At 48.1% G+C, this 23,305-nt stretch overlaps 1 protein-coding gene across 4 annotated transcripts in view; it reads left to right on the top strand.

Moving 5' to 3' along the window:
- Window positions 1-23,305, top strand: part of LOC146799865 (cystathionine beta-synthase-like protein) — a 307,153-nt gene that overhangs the window by 149,701 nt on the left and 134,147 nt on the right. For all 4 annotated transcript variants that reach the window (XM_085620762.1, XM_085620761.1, XM_085620759.1 and 1 more), the window contains exon 2: window positions 12,008-12,222. In XM_085620762.1, the coding sequence (XP_085476888.1) occupies window positions 12,014-12,222 (209 nt within the window). In that variant the 5' untranslated portion in view covers window positions 12,008-12,013. The remainder of the gene's footprint in view (window positions 1-12,007; window positions 12,223-23,305) is intronic.

Genomic DNA, 23,305 nt, shown 5'->3' with positions numbered 1-23,305 from the left:
GTGGGGCTTACAGAGAGCTCTGGTCTGTGGCCCATGTAGTGCTTACAGAGAGCTCTGTGGTGCTTACAGAGCTCTGTGGCCCCTGTGAGGCTTACAGAGAGCTTTGTGGTCTACGGCCCCTGTGGTGCTTACAGAGAGCTCTGTGGTCTTTGGCCCTGTGGTGCTTACAGAGAGCTCTGTGGTCTTTGACCCTGTGGTGCTTACAGAGAGCTTGGTGGTCCCTGTGGTGCTTACAGAGAGCTCTGTGGCCCTGTGGTGCTTACACAGAGCTCTGTGGTCTGTGGCCCCTGTGGGGCTTGGAGAGCTCTGTGGCCCCTGGGGTGCTTACAGAGAGCTCTGTTGTCTGCGGCCTCTGTGGTGCTTACAGAGAGCTCTGTGGTCTGTGGCCCCTGTAGTGCTTACAGAGAGCTCTGTGGTCTGCGGCCACTGGGGTGCTTATAGAGAGCTCTGTGGTCTGCGGCCCCTGTGGGGCTTACAGGGAGCTCTGGTCTGTGGCCCCTCGGGGTGCTTACAGAGAGCTCTGTGGTCTGCGGCCCCTGGGGTGCTTACAGAGAGCTCTGTGGTCTGCAGCCCCTGGGTGGCTTAGAGAGAGCTCTGTGGCCCCTGTGGGGCTTACAGAGAGCTCTGTGGTCTGTGGCCCCTGTAGGGCTTACAGAGAGCTCTGTGGTCTGCAGCCCCTGTGGGGCTTACAGAGAGCTCTGTGGCCCCTGTAGGGCTTACAGAGAGCTCTGTGATCCCTGTGGTGCTTAGAGAGCTCTGTGGTCTGTGGCCCCTGGGGTGCTTACAGAGAGCTCTGTGGTCTGCGGCCCCTGTGGGGCTTACCGAGAGCTCTGTGGTCTGCGGCCCTTGGGGTGCTTACAGAGAGCTCTGTGGTCTGCGGCCCCTGTGGGGCTTACAGAGAGCTCTGTGGTCTGCGGCCCCTGTGGGGCTTACAGAGAGCTTTGTGGTCTACGGCCCCTGTGGGGCTTACAGAGAGCTCTGCGGCCCCTGTGGGGCTTACAGGGAGCTCTGTGGCTCCTGTGGGGCTTACAGAGAGCTCTGGTCTGTGGCCCCTGTGGTGCTCACAGAGCGCTCTGTGGCCCCTGGGGTGCTTACAGAGAATGTGAATGCCAGCCGGTGCCAGTCCATGGGCCCTGGGAGACTGGGGTCCCAGGTACATCTCCACGCCGACTGCAAAGGAACAGCTCATCCTGGTAAACAGTTTCAGCTTTTGACTCAGTCTTTTGGTGGAAGTCACTGTCCTCCACTGGGTCAGGCAGGGCGCGGGGGCTGCTGGGGGCCCCATAGGGCCTGATAGCTCAAGTCTGGGTCCTGCCGAGGGCCTGAGTGTTGCTGCCTGAAGCTCTAAGGCGCGCAAACCCAACCTGAAGACACCGAAGTCCTGTCTCTGCGGGGCCATGTTGCTGCTTTTCCTCTTAGGATCTCTATGTTTTGCCCCCGTGGTCACACATTTTAGGGTTGGCGGGGTACAGTGTCGAATTAAAGGCTAGCTCCCAACTTTTCAAACTGGTGCTTAAGTTCTAAGAGGAAATGCTTTCTGGAGCTCTTCTGCGAGATCTCAGGGTGATGAAGCCCTTTTTAGGTCTCGCCTGACCCAGCGCTTGTGCTGGTCTGGCGAGACTTTAAGTAAGGGCTTCAAAAAATGTTACCACCGGCCACAGCTTGCAGTGCATGTGTGCGGGCGCGCGCTTGAGCAGAGATGCCATATGGCGTGATTACTGCTGCGCGCGCACCACTCACGCACATACACTGCAAGCTGTGGCCGGCGGTAGCAGACTATGTAATGCTGGCCCTACGTCTGCAGCGTGCTTTATCTGGTAGCAGCTTCATTCTGAGTTGTTTGCATACATCGGAGTGAAAAACAACTGCCGAAGAACCGACAGGGCGGGCAGTCGGTCACAACACCGGGCTGGTATTTTCATTCACGGGCGAATCTTCGCCTGTATGGGAATATCTCAGGTGAACTGTGCAATGCACCAGTGTAACTGCACAGTGGTCGCTTTAACGCATTCTCTTGCACCTGCAATCCCCCTTCACGCACGGCTCTGACAAAGGACTTCATCCCACAGCGGGCAGTGACTTTTTTGTCACGGTTTGGTTCGAATGCCACCACCGCAGTGTGTCCACCAGGGAAGCTATTCAACGGAGACGTGTGTCTTCTGTAATCAGGGAACAACAGTACAATTTGGAGGGAAATGAAGAAAGGGTGACTCAAAAGTCCCTTTCATCCTTTTTGCTGCGCTGTTCTTTTAAGGCGCTGATGCAGTTGTTAGTTTCTCCGCCTGTTTGTGGGGCACATGTTACCAGCTCCCCGGGGGGTTTGCTTGTGCTGATCAAATGTAGCATCAACTGGGCTCTCACGGCAAAAGGACATTAAAAATCCGCTTCAAAGGTGAAACACCGGAACAATAAGCTGCGATTCGGAATTGGGTGGAGCGCGCGTTCCCAAAAGGAATGAACAGAGGGCTCAATTTAGCAGCGCACAATTGGCAAACCCCGGCACGTGCTGCGCATTTGGAAGGCTCTGGAAGAAAGGCCTTATTTCAGCACAAATTCAAAGCCCTGTCAGCATGCGGCCACTGATTTCATTTTCAGGCCAAATGCATTTCAACCCTCAATGCTTAACTGGTGCCTTCAAATAACCACCCTACTCCCAGAGCTTCGCCAGCAACTTAGACTTTTATGTGACTCGCATTCGAGTGCACTGCTCAGCATTGTAAATGGAGCAACTGAAATAGGCGTGACTTTGTTACAGACACAAGAAGGAGATGCCACACTCTTGTAATAAGTCCTACATTCCGCCCCTATGCTCAGTGCTGTAACATCCTATAGGAACACTGCTGCCACTGTGACTATGTCCTAAAGCTATATAGTTCTGGAGCCAGGGTGCACATAGGTTTCCTTCCTGCCTGCACGTGGGTGGTCATCAATATGTTGCAATACACGCCTCTCCCTAAAGTCCTACACAACCCCCAACCAATAGAGCCTTAGCGGGGCTTGATCTGTGGGACTGACAGGAGTTATTAGCAATAAGGCACCTGAGAACAGAGAGTGCCGGGATCATAACATCAGTGGGTTCAACTCTAATTACGGTTTTGTCAAATTTCCTACATTCCCAAGTAGGGAAACGTTGGGAGAGTGGGGACAGAAAAGACCAACAAATGAAGAGTCCCACCTAGATGAAGCCGCCGTAGAGTTCGCTGACATGAACACAGGCCATTTAGGCAGGAACCCTCCTTGGTAGACCTCTGTCCACCCAAGCGTCAGTGACTAGACTCCAGTACATGCTTCTATCTGTCATGGTTAACTTGAAAAACAAACAAAAAATATCACAGGGCAACTGCAATGCACACTCTAGCACGGCCTTCCAGGTTGAAGCATGCGCTCTTACAGTCTCACTAACTTTGGTAAGGGTTTTGGTAGCAGCAAAACAATCTCTTTTCTTTAGGTCAAACCTACCGGACCGCGCAAGCTGCCTGGTTGCAAAAGGCCTACTGCCGGAATACCAAAATCTTAGTGGTCTTGAAGCCTACCCAATGTTACCATTGAATAGCTTTATAGCCACTCTCCTTTGCGAGCTTCTTATTCAACGGCTAGCCTTGTCCATCTCATGTTAGTCCCTCCCCTGGAGCATAGCCTCTTTACCTAGGTCCGTCCACTGTTCACTTTCACAAACTTACTTTTTAGGTTGACCCTACTAGACAGCATATGCAAGACATTTTGTGGCCTTACCAATAACATTCAAGGGCTTTAAGCCCACCCATTGCTTACCAGTGGTCGGATCACTCGTTTCCCTGCTCCTTATTCGTGTCTCAGCTTCTCAATCTTGTGTTTGTCCCTCCCATGTAGCACTGCCTCTTTACCATCACTTTTGATTGGCAGGATTAAATGTTTTCAAGCACTACTTTTTCTTTTGGTTGAACACTCCATGGGAGTGCATGTTTTTCCAACTTTCTCCTTTGTGTGCTTCTCTCCCTATGCACTGTGTTGCTTTTTCACCAGTGTGCTTCTCCCTTGCCTGTTCCACTTTGCTCTGGCCCGTTGCTCCTCACCACCCCTACTATCAGTGTTGCTTTCCCCCAACTGCACCCTTCTCTCTCAACCATTAGTTCACCTCCCCGTACTCCTCTATTGCCTGCTCACCCATGTGCTTCTGTCCTGCCCACTCCACATTGCGTTCTTGCTCGTTGCTTCTTCTCTCTAGCCCACTTAAAAAAAAAAAAAAAAAAAAAAAAAGCTTTTTGCGCACTTTCTTTTTTTTTTTTTTTTTAGTTATTGATCTAACTTGGACCCGTAAGTAAACAGAACAAGCATTGGCATAGCCAATAGGTCTCGCCTTTGGGACCTTATAAATGTTTAGCCATGCAACAGTTGATGTTGTTGCACCAAGGATATTGTGCTGCATAACTAAATACTTATAAGGTCCCAAAAGCGAGACCTATTGGCTATGCCAATGCTTGTTTTAAGTCTCACCTGCGAAATCTATAGTCGTTGGTTTTCTGTCGGGTTTCTTTGGAAGTGGGGTTGGTAACCGCTCTGTCTCGCGTAGGCCCCGCCCATCGCTTGCAAGATCTATCGTCGTTGGTTTTCTGTCTGGTTTCTTTGGAATTGGCGTTGGTAACTGCCCTTTCTCCCTTAGGCCCTGCCCACGCGCCTAGCGTTGCAGCTCCTGCGCGCTGCTTCTCTTCACGTTGTCCTTGCCTCACGCTCGAACCCCCCTTCTCTGAGAGGCTTGCGTTGTGTTGTTTTTATTTTGGTTTCATATTCCTGCAGACATTCAACGCATTTTTGTTCTGCAAACGTCACTTCAGGTTTCTCACTCAACGAACGCGGCGGTGATAAAAGGAACCTCGCAGGCATTTCTCACTAAAATTCCAAAATATTCTTCTGCGGTAAAATGTTATGTTGCACTTTAGCTGGGCCTGCCTAGATACTCGCCCCGGGGGCAAGTAAGTTCGCCGCCTTGGCCAGAACTGAGATTTGAAATAGATTTTTCATTTTAGGGGTGCTGTCAGAAGCTCGGGAGAGCGAATTGGCACTGTGTTGAAACAAGTGACTTATGACGTGTGAGCATTTCCACCTGTTTTCAAACGACAGCCACACGTACTTGGCTTACGCATGCATAACTTACGCATGCCGCTCTGAGCAGGTGCACGATCGTGGTGTAAAAAACACAAAGGTGCAATGTGCTTGCTTACCCAGTGCAAAAGTCACGTGCACACTTGAGTATTACAGACATGTGTATTAATTACACACGTGTGTCACGCATGAGGTTAGGGAAATGAAGGAGTTTTGTTATTTTATGGAAAACATTCGCCGTTTGCCGACCTTGTTGCTGTGCAGCTTGTTAAGAGTCCTTTCCTACACTTTCAAATATGCAGAACCCAAGGCAAGCACCTTGTTTTTTTGTTTTTTTCCAGTGAGTCGTTAAAAAGCCTCTATAATTGCCAATGATTGGTTCCAATGCACTGCGCAAAAATGTTTAAAGTCTCAAACCTGCCTCATCCTTAAAGGTCCTTTTGTCTGGTAAGAGTCAGTAATCGAAGCTCGAGGTGTAACGAAGCCTGTACGTCACACAGTCAGATGCGAGATGTTAAATGTCTCCATATGGACGGGAAGGTAGATGCAACCGAAATATAGAAGCGTCAGCCATTGTGCTGTACCACTCCCTCTCTGTCACCTGCTCTGCATTTGCTAAGTAATCACTTTCTGCAGACCCTAGCTAGGCGCGGTTCTAGACTTTCACAGATGTGCACGAGGAGTAGGTAGTTTGTTGTAAAACTCTCAGACCAGCACGTGCCGTCGTTAGAGGCGCGTGCTGGATGTGTGGGTGTTCCTTTGCATCAGGGCTTAAGGCTCGGAATAGCTGCTGCAGTCTGCGCTGCTAGCTGACTCCTGGCGTGCCGTGGTAGCCTACGCGACTGCTGCAGAGAGGAGGGCGGGGCGAGGAGATAGGGGAGAGAATGGATAGTGGGAGGAAAGGTAGGGAGAGGGGCATGGGAAGTGGCAAGGAAATGAGGTGAGGAGAGGAAGAGGGTGGGTGGGTGCAGAGGAGGTAAGAGGGTGAATAAGGGCGAAAGAAGGGAGTGCATGCAGAGGCAGTAAGAGCGAAGAAATAAGGATAGGAGGTGTATGGGCCACGGATGGCGTACAGCAAGTAAGAGGGGCTGTATGAATGGGTAGAGGGACAAACACAAGGACAAAGGGGGAAGGGTGCAAGGGAAAGAAGGTGCAAGGCAGGCAGAGAAGTGTGATTGTGAGGCGGAGCCGGTGGTTTAAGGCAAAAGAGGAGGAACAATTAATGATACAAGAGAAGATGAGAGGGAGACGAACTAAAAACAAGCATTGGCTGCGCGGCCGTGAAAGTGATCGTGATCAAAGACAGATGGTGGCTGCGCGCGTGCACCCTTGGGCGAAAGCAAGCGCTAGGCCACCAAAAGCCTGTGGCAGCACTTTGAAAACCCACACACTAAATTTCTCGCAGAGCAGCGCATGCGCTGGCACAGCGAGACCTAAAAACAAGGGTTCTGTTGAACTCGAGCGTAATGAGGCCAAGCGTCTCCGCTTCCAAGCACATCTCAATTATTGGTTCGAAAGAGAGTGACTTTTTTATGCATACATGTATGTGAGCGTACATTTATTATATCTATGTACAGCGATCTACACACTAAACATGTACCCACTAAAACATACGGGTGCCCAGACCCGAGGGAAGGAGAGCTCTTTACTCAACTCCATTTAAATGAGTGACCTCATTTAAAATGATAAATCGTAAAGATGCGCGTGCATAAACGAGTGCGTGTATCTGTATACATAGCACAAGAAATTATGTACAGACATGCTAAAACACATACTAAGATACACACTAAAAGACAAACATTAAAATATAGACACAGATGAACACCTCTGCGTGTCATAGTCCTTATGCTGCACTTCTGGGCGGAGTCCTCAAGCTCATTTGCACCCGCTGTGGGGTAAGCAACTTCCAGTCCTCTTTTGGGGGCTACTGTTCTGGTGACCCCTCCTGTCCTTGATTTCAGGTGAGGACAGTGGCACTACCCATCCGTGTGCTACAGCTGCACACTGCAAAAGGGGCAAGGAGGCAGATCCAGGGCGTGTGTGTTCTTTAATGAAATGTTCAGTGGGACCCTTAGGGCCACTCCTCCATCCTTAGGGCCACTCCTCCATCCTCCTCCATCCTTGGAACCACTCCACCATCCTTGGAACCACTCCACCATCCTTGGAACCACTCCACCATCCTTGGAACCACTCCACCATCCTTGGAACCACTCCACCATCCTTGGAACCACTCCACCATCCTTGGAACCACTCCACCATCCTTGGAACCACTCCACCAGCCTTGGAACCACTCCACCAGCCTTGGAACCACTCCATCAGCCTTGGAACCACTCCATCAGCCTTAGGGCCACTGCGTCATTCTTACAATGCCAATAGCTCAAACTCTAACAACTGCGAGACCTATTGCATTGCAAATGCTTGTTTCTTAAGGGAACCTCCAAAGTCCAGTCCTTTTAGGCTTGCTAGTTCCTTCTTCCAATGGACCCGCGGGTCCTGAATTTGACAACCCCAGACATTCATCTATGGAAAAGCTGGCACTTAAATTGTGAACCCCCAAAATAGGCGTCTTCCTGTAGCACAGAATGCCAAAAACAAGCTGACGCCTCTCGCCCGCAGTGCCCCTGTGAATGCCGAAGGTGGTATACTTTATCTTAGATTGGCAGGTTCTATTGGATGGCTTTCGGGGACTTCTTGTGCTATCTGCAAAAAATACCCCTTTAGCGAGTTCTAGAACTAATGCTCAACTCATGCAGCCTTTTTTAATCAAAATGTTTGACAAACCATCAGTTGGGTCTTTTTGTTACAAACTTTGCTGGCAGGGCTGTTGACATGACAACACGTAGGAGACCTGGACACATGTTCTAGAGGGTAGGATTGCTCCTGGTTGTTAAAAGATTTGAAAAGGATATCGGTGGTTGCCCAGATTCACCTCCTGTTGAGTGTCATCTTCCCCCATCTCACCTGAAAGAAGATAACAAGCATTGGCATAGCCAATAGGTCTCGCCTTTTGGACCTTATAAGTGTTTTGCCATGCGACAGTTGTTGTTGCACCAAGAATATTGTGCTGCATAACTAAATACTTATAAGGTCCCAAAAGCGAGACCTATTGGCTATGCCAATGCTTGTTTGTTTCATAACATAAGTTCATACACATCAAGAGGAGGCACTTTATCATATTCATTTGGTCAGACCTGCCATGTCAAAAAATGAAGATTTTTCCGGTCAACAGTATCCACTAAGAAGGCAGGTGTAAGACTGATAATTTATTAAAATTCAGTGAGTGACACAATCGGCTGCCTCTTGTTAAGAGTGGCACATTCATCAGAGGTCCCACCTGCCAAACGCTTTCACTTCATTCCTTTCAAATGATTCTATGTAGTTTAGGGCAGTAATGTTGGGTTAATGCTGCAAGGTGTCTTTTGTCAATTGTACATCATTTTCAAAATAGAAAAACATGTTTGAAACTGTAGACTTAGAAAGGGTGCAATGTTTCTGCATTTAAAATGCATTTGATTTTAACCATTTATTTTGATGGCTGTATACATGGTAAAAAGCGTTCCAGATTACAGGACACAGACGAGCCAATTCTAATGTTTCTGACAACCGATGAAGCTCTATGATACAGGGTGGCACAGCTGTCAGTACATGGAGAGACTGGTGCTGACATGAATAGTGCCAGTCTACCCTGCAAACGTAAACTACGTAAAGTTCAGATTACAGGCTGCAGATTCCTGCATCTACCTGAAACGGATTACAAGAAAGTCACACAGTCTTTTCACAAATGAGCATATGCATCCACTTAGAAGCACATCCTACAAAGTCAACAAGTGACAGACAGACTAGCAAAGTAAATGGAAAGCAGGAATCTTGGATAAAATTGTCCAGTTCATTTGATATAGTCTCTCAACTCCTAAGCAGAAAGGCTACTTAAGATGACAAATAACAATCCTTTAAAGAAGGAAAATAAGGAACAATAGGTAGAAGATAAAGAAGCAAGCACAATATTTTCACAGAAGGGCCCAGCAGCAGAGGCCAAAACATAGACCATTTAGGCACCAACTGAAGGATGCATGCCTTTACATTTTGAATATTCACAAACACTGGCAAATAAGATAAAGATTTAAGAAAACAAAAAAACTATGGCAAAGGATGGCAGGAAATCCAACCCAAAAGACTCTTTGATCTATAGTCCATGGACAAAATACCTTGAAGCATTGCAACGCCTTATGAAGCATACAGCTCATGGACAAATAAACCTTGAGAAAATCTAACTGAGCAAACATATGAAACTGTGGAGAAGGGAGAGTTCTACATTTAATGTTGCCTCTCTATCGTGTGCCTGCTCGCTGACCACAGAAACTCTAGAATATCACTGAACATGTACGGGATCCTCATTGACCACTTTTAACATATTTCGTTTGAAGATGCATTAAAGTGAAGGTAGTGTAAGACGCCGAACTTTTTACCTTTGACTACAAAATAAAACGGCCAATGAAACCCTTCATTGTGACAGTGTATTTGACTGAAAATATGGAAACATCACTATTTCTAACATGTTACTAATAAACACAAGCATTGGCTGCGCGGCCTTGAAAATGACACGGCCGCGCGGCCCGCGAAAGTGAAAGTGATCGCGGACGCGATCAAGCACGGCGGAGGTAAGACACATGGCGGCTGCGCGCGTGCATGCTCACGTGAACGCAAGCTTGTCGCCAGCCAGCAGCACTTTGAAAACTCACCTACTAAAGTCTCTCCGAGCAGCGCATGCGCGCTGACTCAGCGAGACATAAAAAGGCGCGGAGACCAGATGTGCTTCATCCAGAGTTCACATGGTGGTGTCCACTGTGGGGAAACGCAGACCGTCTGTTTGAGGAACCAGTTTTATAGGCAGGACACACCACAGACCTATGAGGGAGGTTGTGGCATCTCAAAAGCCACAGGGTCTCTGTTCCCTCTTGTTTTTGGGTTACACTACTTTGAGATTGTCCATTTAGTGTTAAGTAGGGTCCAGAATCTAAGATTCCTGCAGCAGATCACTAGCTATACCAGGTGTCTGCTCACAAGCGGTGATCCTGAGGCGCGGGCATGTTTGTGCGAGCAGGCATGTTGTACCGGAGAGATGACTTCAAAAGTCAAGTGGAAAGAAATGGAGGAGAAAGGTAGTGGGGGGCAGGTGATAAAGGAAGGTGACGGAAGCACAGAGGGTTGCCTGAAGGCTTCAGGTGCTGAACGAGGAGCTGTGTGTCCAAGTGAATTTCCTGATGAAGTGAGACTAGATCGTTTGTCCATAGCAGACGAAAAAGGGCGTCCATGAGGTTACTTTGGGGATCATCGAAACAAGACAGTCCATTAACAGATTGGCCTATAGTCGGTACCCTAGCTGCGTGCCTGGTTTACTGTGAGATCTCGCTCGAGGATGCACCAGAGTGTTTCCTGGTGTTGATGGAACATCTGTGAGGCCACCGTTGTTGATCACTGCAGGAAGAGTGATCGATCTCATCGAGGGGAGTCTAGCGACAGAGGGATTTCCTGTTGGATTCTTGATGGATAATGTGGATTCAATTGACCCGAGTGTAACAGTTGAACAATTATTATCATTTTTATTCAGCCTTCAACTTGGTGGAATGGAGGATGCGTTTTTGCAAAGAGTGAATGATTGTAAAAAAAAGTGGTGAAACGTGGTGATCTGGATGTGAAGAATGGCGAAGTAGAGTGACATATTCCCCAAGTGGGCTGGTTTGTTGGAAGAAAAAATATTCTCTTGAGATGTGTGTGAGTTGGGGCCTGCAAGAGTAAAAACTGAACGATTTTGTGCTGAGAAGTGAAGCGTAAAGGTGAATATTGATGCTGTGGTCAGAATTTGATTGGACGGTGCGACCATGAAGGGATTGTTTCTACTCACTGAGTCCATGATGCTGAGCTGGTCCATATGGATGTTGGGCGAGTAGAATTTGTGCAAGGCCTCGGTGAGAGGAGGGCTGAGGTCCTACACAGAGTTTCTCATGTTTGTTCACTGCTATAATGGTGATGTGTGCCTGTGTGTGGGTGTTGTCTTGTCAACATAAAGGTGTTTGAGAGAGCTCTAAGAATGAGTACGCTAAAGGCTGTGTCCATTTCTGGCAGTTGGCAGTTAATGATAGCACATCTCTCTATTGTGGCTGCACAGTGCATCTTCTTATACGTGCTATCTTATGTGCAAGAACAATAAACTATCTAAATCTCTTTCCACCCTCTGTTTCATCCTTTGTAAGAAGTGACCTTAAATAATTGCATACAATGAATCGCATTTGTTATGTGCGTAGTCAGTGGTTATCATGAGAATGTAACCTGGTCCAGCTCTTGCGAGATCAATGTTGGATATTGTAAGTCAGTGGTTGTCCTGAGAATCTGACCTGGTCCAGCTCTCGCGAGCCAATGTTGAATATGTACACAGTCAGTGGTTAGCCTGAGAATGTAACCTGGTCCAGCTCTTGCGAGCCAGTGTCGAATATTGTAACAGTCAGTGGTTATCCTGAGAATCTGACCTGCTTCAGCTCTCGCGAGCCAATGTTGAATATGTGCACAGTCAGTGGTTATCCTGACAATGTAACCTGGTCCAGCTCTTGCGAGCCAGTGTCGGATATTGTAACAGTCCGTGGTTATCCTGAGAATCTGACCTTCTTCCGCTCTTGCGAGCCAATGTTGAATATGTGCACAGTCAGTGGTTATCCTGAGAATGTGAACTGGTCCAGCTCTCCTGAGCCAATGTTGGATGCTTACGTGGATTAGTTTGTATCTGTTGATCAGTCACACTGCTTCAGACCTTTGGGTTGTCGAGTGTATGGTGGCATCCGTATGGCTCGGTTCGTTGGGTTTTCTTAGGTTGTTTAAATGTTTCAGCTTTTCCTTGTCTTGCATCCCACATATTGATCTTTCTTTCCTCTTCTAGACGAGGATGCCATCAGGCTCCTTGACAGCCGAAATGGAAGCCAACGCCTGCCCCCACTTCTCGGAGAATGCTCTGGTGAACGGCGCAGCCGAGGAGGAGACCATGAATGGTGGCAGTGAGAAGGAGAGAAAGTGGATCCGACCTGATCTGCCCAGCAGATGCACATGGAAGGCTGGCATGTCCATCTCGGAGTCGCCTCATCACCACACCAAGCCGTAAGTGTTCAGCAGTAGCGATAGAGGTGCACAGCTCAGCTTGGCTATAATGAGACGCATGCTCAGCTACACCATTGTGTCTGCAGCGTAGCAAGAACACAGACATTTGTAACTCTGGATCTTGTTCATCTCTACTTTAACTCTTACACGGTACAGAGTAAGCTCCTTTTTTTATGCCAGCCCGCAAACAATTTGGCACCTCTAAATGTACACAGAGTACTGAAAGAGCCCATATCACCATGTGCAGTTTTAAGCACGTCACATACTTGGAACTGATTTATAGATATTGAAGGAAACAACCTGTAATAGTCCAGGCCTGACTGTGGCAGTGGCACAGCATGTGAATCTACAGCACTGCAAGCTGCAGACAGAGTAGGCGAGTACATGTGAGTACTGTTCTCCATCCAGTAGCTGATCTCGTTACCATGCAGCGCTGAGAGGATAGGTTTATCGGTACCTCTATATATGGACAGTATTTTAGGGATTCTCTTTGTACCAGAAAAACTGCAAGTGAGGCTCATGTTTGGGTGTCTTCCTGTTCTTAGTCCTCAACACCTTCTCAAGCAACCCGTTGGCATCCATGGGAACTGTCCTTTAAAACATGCGAATGCTCTAAAGTTTCACCTGGGACCCCCTCGACCTGCTAGATTCCTTTGCTTACATTCGCTGACAAAGGGATCGACTTCTTGGATGAATTTTGCTTTGGTTAACAGTTCTCCGCGCCTTCAGTATTTTTATGTTTTTTAATTCCTGGGAGGTGAATGGGACTCCCTGGTGGCTGGAGGTACTGGAGAGATCTCGCTTGTCCTCTGGTGGGAACGCAGGTGTATGTAGAATATCTCCTGGGGTTCTCGTGTCTTGAATGTTTCATCACACCAAAGACCGATCGGATTTGGAGGGCGTTGACCCAGTTGTGTCTAGGGCTCCGAGATCCTCTGTGCACATCATAGAACCAACAGATGAGAGGACAGTTTTACGCGGTCCCTGCATGCCCCCTACACAAATACTGCAGCACAGAGACTGTGCTCACCTCAGTAGACGTCCTTCGAGGGAAGTTTGCTGTTTAGAGATTCCGTTGGTGATCTTCCAGATCCCACGCGAGGTCTAAGCATAGGCATGAGACACTCACACCACAAGCGCCTACACCAGATGTGGGACTCTTGGACTATATAACAGCCTCACACAGGTCCATGTGGAGGGAAGGGGAACCAGCTGCCATTCCGCCTCTGCAGATTCCCTTTTCATAGGATTTGTTACAAAACAGTCGTAGTTCGCAAGGGGAAAAAGTGATTCTTAAGGAGGAGTTATGGTCCACTTCCTCGAAGACGCCACCCACAAGCAGTACTTACTGTTCACAACTACTCACCTGGACTTTGTGATAGGGAAGTGAGTATGACTAAAAGTGTCACATTAATGGATTCAATCCACCTTTCTCCCCTGCACGTTTCTGTGTATGAAGGGGCCTCCTTGGGTTGAACGCGTTCATCTGTGCAAACACAACCGGCGATTAATGCCAAACCTGGAGAGAGGCAGCCTCTGGTTCCTCTTCTCGTGACTGCTGTGACGAGACTACAGGGTTAGTATGAAATTACTCCTTGTGGAAGTTAAGGACTCCTACTCTGATTGCCGGTGTGGGCATGCTCAGTAGCAGTGTGATGCTCGCGCCAAAGACCTCCCTGTAGGTGCTGGCGTGTACTGTGCCAACCTCAGTTAACATCCTAAAAATTGAGACTATAAGGGTCCATAGAACTTGTCCCTTCAAAGCCGGGTGGGACTGTCACTGTCACTTTGTGTGAACAAGTAAGCGAAGGGATAGACCTCATTCTACAGATACCGGATCAGAATCCATTCCTTCTGCTACAGACATCCAGTATCGCTCTGGTCCTGAGAGCGCTTCCCCTCCTTAGAGGACTTGGAGGCAAATGTTTGTACTCATGACTCAAGATCAGACATCAGGGGTGGGGAATTTTTTAAAAGATCTTCTTGTCCAGGGGGCAGAATGCTTCATAAACCCACTTGCCCCGTGTAGGAATCCACTTGTCCCATCGGATGTCTTGCAGTGAGTCGGAAGCATTAAGGGGAGCTCTAGGCCGTGGTAGGGCTCTGGACAGCGATCGCTTCCACTGTGCCGCGTGGGATATACCATCGCTCTCTACCTTACTTTGGTTTGTGAGGAAGCATCTATTTCACTAAATGTTATTGTGTGATGTTTGTGACTCAGTGTCTCGGTTGCCATCTGAAGGTCACGGAGACCCCTCTCGATCACTTCCTCTCATCGGGCCTCAGTTCCATTATTTGCCATAATTGTGAACATGGACCAAGCGAAACGTCACTCGTTTACACTTCGCGACTCGATGAACTTTGCGCGGCCTCATCAGAGTCAAAATGTTTTGAGCTTCATTCTTAAAGCTATTTAGGCTGGTCAGTGCGACTTGCGCAGAAGTTGGTGTTATACTCAAAGGGTTTGCTAGTATTTAAATGTTGGTGCGCGCACACACCTACTCACGGGGGCGGGAGACAGGGGGAAGGGGGCGTCCAGGGCTGGAGTGCCACATCTATTCATGTCCACCCACACACCTAGGTGTTTCAGGGCACACACTAACTCCTCTCCTACCCATCCTCACCTTGGAAAAGGGTGGAAATGTCCTCTTGACATGGGCAGGAATAAACCATTATCCAGAGTGGGAAGGGACCATCCACTACACAAAAACATAAAATGACGTGGAGGTGCACGGAAATGAGTTTGTCCATGGGGAAAAAATATTTTCCTTCTGGAAATAAATAGAAATTATAACCAGTGAATTTGCACTTGCTCTTTTCTCGAGTGTATGTTTTCTCAGGCCTCAGTGGAGTTCACCAGTGGTTGCTTGGAGCATGGATTCCAGGCCCATTTCTCTATTTCTGCAAATCATACACATGTTCCCATGCTAGGTCATAGAATTACGGTGGACTTTTAGGACTCTTTAAGAAGGTTGTCCAAGTTTTCTTTCTAACTTGTTGCCTATAATTGTGTCCTTAATGGTTTAGCACTGATTTTCCAGCATCATTTTTGTTTTTTAAAGATGGCGGGTATTAACCCTGTTTTATCAACGGACGCCTTATAGAAATGGTTTATAACATTGGCCTTTAAAATTGCACCACAGTTGAGCAACATTTTAAGACCCAACAGTTTGCTGCCACTTGGCAATACTCAACATCACAATATTCTTGTCATGGAAGAACTGCAGGAATTTTAAATGGGCAGCGGTGTGTTATTCCAACAAAGTCAACAACTTAGTGGTGTCCATTCCCAGAGCTGGTCGAATGAAATATCCGTGCGTTTAAACCACATGACAAAGATTCTTGTGACAGGCAACGAGTCTGAAACTAATCTCACCAGCTCCCTTCATTCATAATTCTCTTAAGATACCTGATCTGCCTAAAACCTATTTTACTTCCTTTACAGTATCTTATGATTTTTTTCCTGAAACATCACTTGGAAGACAACTAAAACTGGGGGGAGTGGTGGGAGGAGGGGATAGTTAGATACGTTTAAAAAAAAAACCTTTTTAGGTCTAGCCTGCAACAGCGCATGCATTCTCGCTTGCTAGAGATATTGTTTACAATAAGGGACTTGCTGCCCGCCCACTGCTTAACATTCATTGGTGTCATTGTCACTCTCATTTGCTGCGTTCCAATTGGCCACCGCCTTTTGGCTTCACTTCCTCTTCTTTCAGCTGGAGCATGGACCAAGTACAGATTGCTTCAGCTTGATTTTTGTCCTTGCCCGGATAACTCTATGATTGCAAAATTATTTTTTCTTCTTCCCTGTCGTGCTTGTTGAACCTCTTACCATTTGTAACTGTTGTACTATGATATCCGCACTTCTGAGAAGCACGATTCTCCTTTGAAATGGATGTTTATTGCGACAACGGATGTCATCTACTTCCAAATGTTTTTTTACTTGGACATGGATCCTATTGTTTTTTTTACCCAACAAGATATTTTGCCAAATTACATATTTTTTTGTTTTTTCACCCAAGGAAGATTAACTGTTTTACTCTGAATCACAGGGATGTTGTTCCAAGACCTAACCAGCATTGGCAGAGTTAATTGATCTCGTCTATCAAACTATTGTTTGTGCCATTGCCGTTCATGCTTTACAGCTTGGTCATTGTTGCAGACTTGGCAGTGATTTGTAGCACTGGTGTATATCAGCATGGCTGCTGTACAGCTTTTCGAAAAACAATAACAACAAGCATTGGCATAGCCAATAGCTCTCGCCTTTGGGACGTTATAAGTGTTTAGCGAGAGTTATTAGCAATGTTTTTCTGGTACATTGTAGAGCAATGTGTTCCTAAATATATACTGCAATAACTGACACCGTTTTTCTTTTGCAATTTACATGATGTTTGTTGGTGTAGTCTGTGCTTGGGTAGGGCCAAGCCCCAGACATGCACAGAAGCAGCCCCTGGAAAGGGCAGGGGTGGGAGATTGTGAAATTCAGATTTACAAGCATCAACGAGGCAGGGCAGCCTATTTCGCCTCGGATTTAATGGGGCAGAAGGGCCCAGACATCTAGCGGGTATCCTGGTCTGAAAACTGCTACTAGCTTGCAAATAGCGCCTTCACGTCTGATCTGAATCACCCAGCCATGGAACCACACGATGGGTTCCCTGTTTACTGAAGGGGGCTCTCCTCGGGGTCTATTGTGTGCCGAAGCAGCGAGGTAAATAAGGCCGGGCAGGGACCTATTTACTGAGGGTGGCGCTATTGAGAGGACAGACGCCGAGTTCAGAGGGGTCTGATCACCCCTGTAGACAGGCCTTATACTTTTTTTTTATTTCAATGTACTATTTGTGAGAAGTTGGCCTGGTATATGCTGTCAACTAGCTTTAGTGGGCACCCTGCACCAGTCCAAACGACCCTCATTGATGATTAGGTTAAAGACAACCTTTATTGAAAGCTTTCCTAGTGGTAGCTATGGAGAGAAGCCTTCAGGCTAAGCCTCGAAGGAGTGTAAAGCAGCTTGGTTTACCAGATTATACCCTCCTGAATGACCAAATGAAAGGAGAACCACACAAGGTGTATATAAAATATATGTATTTATTTCTGAACACTCTCTACTAACCTCTTTATGAGATTAGAGAACAAGATACACAATATTACAGTACTAAAACAACAGTAAATAGCACCATACACAGTGGGCCCCAGGGGGAGACCAAACCATATATTAAAGTGTTCTAAGAACCACGACTTGACTAGACACAATGCCTAGAGCACGTAGAATCGCTGGGACCCCAAGGAACCACCCAATGTAGTGACACGGGGGACGCGTGCAGTGTGAGAACACAACCGCAAGCTCCATACAATCGTATGGGGAAAGTCGCTTTTGGAATTTTAAAGATTAAGGACACTTAGAAGACTTTGAGCAAACCCTTTCAAACTTAGAAGGTTCTAAGGCCACCAACCATGTGAGCACCGGAGTACTCGTGTTAGCTAACCCAGGGAAGCCGGGTGCATAGGTGTCAAATGGTGTCGGGATTCTTCGTCGTTTTCAATGGCGTGATGCTGCAAAGTACTGCTGCCGGAAAGATGAGAAGTGTCGAGTGTGATCCAAACCTGGATCGGAGCTGAGATGAACCTGAAAGCAAAGGGGACAGAGTCTGGGTCACTTCACAGTGACCAGGGGTCACGATAGACTAATGCCCACCAATGTTGGGTGTTTCAGGTGAGAAGAGGTGAAGCTTGACTCTGCAGCCACAGGGACCAGGAGACGTCGACGACAACCAAAGTCCACAGGCGAGCTGTCCCACCAAGGATGTCGAGTGCTGGGGGGTCGGTGTCCGGATTGGAGACCAACAAGCCTTGGCAACTGCAACCCTTGCGGTCAGAGAACAGATGCTTCTGATGGATACATCTGCCAGTGGATTCCTCACCTTGTGAATATCCCCTGCACCAGCATTCCACGGAAAAGGTGAGGAATCCACAGGCAGATACTGTATCCATCAGAAAAAGCGTTACCAAAGGTAAGTAACTTGTTCTTCGGTGTGGACCAGCAAGGTCCTGGGGACTCCCCAAGCAATGGAGAGTCAGGACACATCTGGAGCAACCAGGTAAGTCCACTTAAAGTTACAGTTCACTTCTCAGGGACCCACAGGTCCCTTCTCAGGGACCCACAGGTCAACGGATCAGGGATCGCGAAGGGACCTCGAGAGGAATCACAAAATACCAGCCCACGGAACACTTGTGGAGTGTAGGCCAGTAATTTTCAGTGGAATCACTGCTCGGGGTCTGGACTACAAGTAGCTCAAAGCGCAGCCTCAGGGATCGCCCAAAAGCATATGCTGCTGCATATGTGCACGGTGTCCAGGGGTTGCACGGTCCCCACGAGGGCTGCGGGTCTCAGGTTTGCTGAGAGCACTGGTTGGTCTCTGGGAAGCTTAGGAACCCATCTCCTGTGTGGCAAAATCTTCGGGGTTCGTCAGGAACAACGTAGATGCAAACCGGTCAGATGCGTTTTTGGTGCCTGCCTTGCAGGGGAGTAACTCCTTTACTCCAAGGGAGATTCTTCGGTCATCCAATGTAGTGTAGATAGTTGAAGTACTTGGTTTCTGTAGCAGAGTTTCATCCAGGTAAATCGAAAGTCCTGTAGTCAGGGGTTCCTACTTTATACCCAAGGAAGGGGTGGGACAAACTCTGGAGACGCACCTATGGGAGAGTCAGGACAGGGGGGTGGCTACACCCATGTCCTTTGTCCAGTTTCACACCAGAGCAGGGGCTGGTAGCCCCTGCAACCGATTTGAGCTGGACTATGCACAGGGACACCAAATGTGCCCCCAGTGCAGACATCAAAGCACTCTGAGTGCACCCACGGAGCCCCAAAACACTAAAGCCTGTCTGGGAGTTGGTCACACCTCCCTGTGACAGGAAGCCTATTGTCCAGCCGTCCCCTGCTAGAGTTTCGTCCAGCGGCAGAAGGAGAGACTCGTGTCTGTGGCTGGCAGCATCCATTTTGTGATGCCAGGGTTTGCAAAGCTGGTACCGGGTGTACCGGTGCGGTCATATTTCTCCCCCTGGTAGGGTGGAATCATACCCCCCACACCAGTTACTGGTGTGGGGGTATGATTCCAAGGTGTTTGTCACCAAACACGACATGTTTCCATGCAGCCGTTTTAAAGTTAGCATTTACCGCGAGGTTATAATTCACTTAAGTATATATGGTATGGCTGCATCTGAAACCACCCCGGAATAGAGGTTTTGAAGGCTGCAGAGGGGCTCTGCTCATGCATGGGCACCCTCTCACATAAAACCTAGCATCCTGCCTTCAGGATTGATAATCCCTGCCATAGGAGTGGCTGAAAGGTTTATATGTGCAGTGATATGGATAGATATAGTGAACCCCATATCTAAGTAAGGGGTGCATGCACCACCTTGCACAGGCTGCTGTAGCAGACCTGTTGTCATTTTGAATGCTCTTCCAGGGGTGACATAATACATGCTGCAGCCCCTGAGAGGCCTCTGGGGTACCTATGCCCTAGGTACATAGCATACCATATACTAGGGACTACAGTGGGTATACACCAGAATCCAATCTGGAGTGTACCTAAAGTACATGTAATCAATTTAGAGAGAAAGCAGATAGACTGAGGTCCTGATTAGCAGGATCCCAGTCAGACTAAGTCGAAAAACACTGAACATCAGCAAAAAGTGGGGGTAACTATAAGAAGCAGATCCTTCTCTCCTACACTATTTAATAATTTCAATAAAATAATCTAAGAATAAATTACCTTAAAAGCAGCCACAAGTATTAAAAAAAAAATAAGCTGAAGTCGATCCACGCCCTCCTTTGGGTCAATCGTCGCAACCAAGAATTACCCCCCACCCCCTTATGCCTATAAAAAAAACCAACATGAAATAGCACGGTAGGAGGGTAAAATTAAACAAAAAACTAGATAAAGCCCAACTTTGTGGAGTTACCAGTTGAACCTGCCTCTACAGGGCCCCTCCGCCTCCCTCCAGCTGATCTGAAACCTGCTCTGGGGCTACAAGTACGCTCATCCATGCTCCAATATAAGTTCTAGAAGTGTTCCCGGTGTCATAGCGGGCTGCTGCCGTTGTGCTTGGCTGTGGTTTGCATTGTTTGCGGGTCATTCGCATTGGACAGTGGCTGGCTCAAGTAGAACAGACCTGTGTATTGTTGAGTGATGGATGGTGCTGGACAGCAGCTAGATAGATCCAGTCGTAGCATTGTGTGAAGCGCTCTTATCAAGACACCATGTTTCGAGCCCTCCGGCTTTCCGTATTTAGTCGGCACTATGTATGACGCGTGCCAGTCTGAGATTTAATAATGGGCACACCGTGCCCCCCAAGTCCTCCTGTTCAATGGGCACCGTTAATAGCAGAGGGGCAACAATGCGGTGAAATGGCCACCGTGTGACTGGCATCAGTGGAGGGGCTAACCGTTAATGTCTCATGACACGCAGTTCACATGTGTTCACCAAAATTCCGCCGTCTCCAAAAAGACCGTGACAAGATTGTTCACGCTAGGTTCAACCTAGCCTCACCCACCATGACCTATGTGATGGCTTTCAGCTTTGAAAAGGCGCGCCAGGTGATAACAGCGGCTGCTATGCTGTGCGCATGGGGGGTAGAGTCTCGTGGAGGGAGGACGCAGTTTTATGAGGTTGGGGTTCACATGGGTGACTATACGACCCAGTGATGCCCAATAAACGTGATTTCAAATAGCTCTCCCCAAGGAATTGTTGTGCGATTTTCCATAAGCAACGACCTTAGAAAACAGCATCTTGGGTGCTTGCAGCAAAGGTGCCTGGCCAAGAAGACCCCCTCTTCTCAAGTTTACCATCTGTCGCCGCAGAGCTGAGTTCAACTTTTTGTAGAGGAGTCAAGGATGGGCTTTTTTGTAATTTATAGCTTTATGATGCTTGCCTGGGAGAGCTGCTAACGAGAATAACATTTACATTGGTATATTGACGGTTGCGCTCACACATTTGAATTGAAGAAAGCCTAATATCTATTGCAAACCAAACAAATCATGTAACACAACAAAAAGCGGCAGGAAGCTTTAGGGACATAATAATGAAAGAGAAAGCACACTTGGAGCCGCGCTAAAGGAACAAGCCCACACAAAACAACAAGTGCGGCCGCTAAAGTGAAAGTGACCGCGCTGTGTTTAATTAGTAACCTGATCCACGAAGCGACAAGGAATGCAGCTTCACCCTTGCCACTGCTGCTCGCTCCCGAGAGCATTACGCCGTGGGAGTTTACATTTGAAGAAGAGGTGGGACATGCACCCGCCTTTGACCATTTGCGTGCTTTTATTATTGAAAGACACACGTAAAGGCCAATCCAATGTGTGGGAGGAGTCAAACCCACACAGCGAAGTTTTGAGCATTCACAAGAAGCCTTCAATAGAGCAGTGCATGCGCGCTGCGCTAGGCTCGACTTTAAAAAGATCTATGTTGCATCCAGCGCTTATGCACTTCAAACAAAAAGCCCTGGCTGTATCAAAGCGCTTTCTAAAATTAGTTCTGATCACACTGCAAAGCATCTGTGCTGCTATACAGCATGGCTAAAAAATATTGCCAAAGCCAATAGCTTTCGTAGATGAAACCTGTTGGCTTTGCCAATGCTTGTTGTGTTATGTGTTTGCCAGAGCAATGGAAGCTGGCTAATTTTACGTTTAAAAACTTTGCTGCATATGAAATCTCTGCTTGAAAGGCATCAAGCGGTAGGCCTAGTGGCGCCCTTCTTACATTGGTTGACTCCACTTCATGCATGAAATGATCGAATTGAATGTTAATTCCAAATGTAGCCCTGCCATTAAGATGGAGGCCTCATAGTCATTTGTTTGACCAATGTTTATTTCTGCCAGCACTTCTTAAACGCAAAATAAGTAAAAAATGTTGTTTTCCTAAATTGAATATCTCATCGGTCCGATTGCCTGTGGCGGTTCCATCACGGACGGTCTTTGGGTCCGCCTCCGTCGCAGTGTGGATCCGCCCGCCATCCTAATGTGGTGGACGGTCAATCCACGTTTGATGGCGGACGGATCGCCACCGCACAGCTGGCGGTGGCGGTCCTTCTGCCATCATAATGACCCCCTAAGTCTTTTGCAGTGTACTTTTTACTAGTTTCTTTTATCTTTTCTTTTTTATTAATTTCCTTTATCTGTTTGAGGCTTTTAATCCTATTTAACCCCTTCGATGCTTATGACGGAATGGTTCCGTCATGAGCATCCCTGTGCTCATGACGGAACCATTCCGTCATGAGGCCAGGGGCAGGAAATCCCTCTGCTGCAGACAGCAGAGGGATTTCCTTATCTCCCCCAAAGCCTTGGGAGCTGGGGAAGAGCTTCCCCAGCTCCCCAGGCCCCCTCCCTGGTTTATGTGCAATGACAATCAGCACGCACGTCGCTGTGTCGTCATTGCATAGAAACCGAAACTGAAATGAGCCTTTAGGCTCATTTCAGTTTCACTTTCTACGTGCTCAGGGGGCTATCTCAGCCCCCTGAGCACGTAGAAAGACGGGAGAGGTAGAATTGGAAAGGGGAGAACCCCAGTGGATCCCTGCTTGGGGTTAGCCACAGGAGGGCGATCCCCAAGCAGGGATCCACCCACTAGACACCAGGGAGGGGGGAGCGGCCCTTGGGCAAGCGCCTTCGCTCCCCCCAATGAAGAAATGGGCACAATTCAGTCTTTCTGCCCCCCTCCCCTGGGGGGAAGATGAGGCAGTAGCCCCCAATCTGCCAGAAAGCCAACTAAACACCAGGGATTTTTTTTCGCACCATTTTTTTTAGGTTGGAGCCCGCCCAAAGTGGGCACGCCAATGCCCCCCCCCCCTCGCCACCATTACAGCCTTTCTGCCGCCCCCCATGGGGTGCAGATGTGGGCAGTAGCCCCCAAACTGCCCCCCTGGGGGGGGCAAAAAGCCCACTAGATGCCAGGGATATTTTGGGATAAATCTGAATTAGGGTGGGGGCTGCCCAAAATGGACATGCCAATGCCCCCACCCCTCCCCCACAAAAATGACAACCTTCTGCCCCCCTGGGGGGCAGATGGGGCAGTAGCCCCCAATCTGCCCC

The sequence above is a fragment of the Triturus cristatus genome, chromosome 8 (genome assembly GCF_964204655.1).
Source record: "Triturus cristatus chromosome 8, aTriCri1.1, whole genome shotgun sequence".
Lineage (NCBI taxonomy): Eukaryota > Metazoa > Chordata > Amphibia > Caudata > Salamandridae > Triturus > Triturus cristatus.
This window is presented reverse-complemented; position numbering and strand designations above follow the sequence as displayed.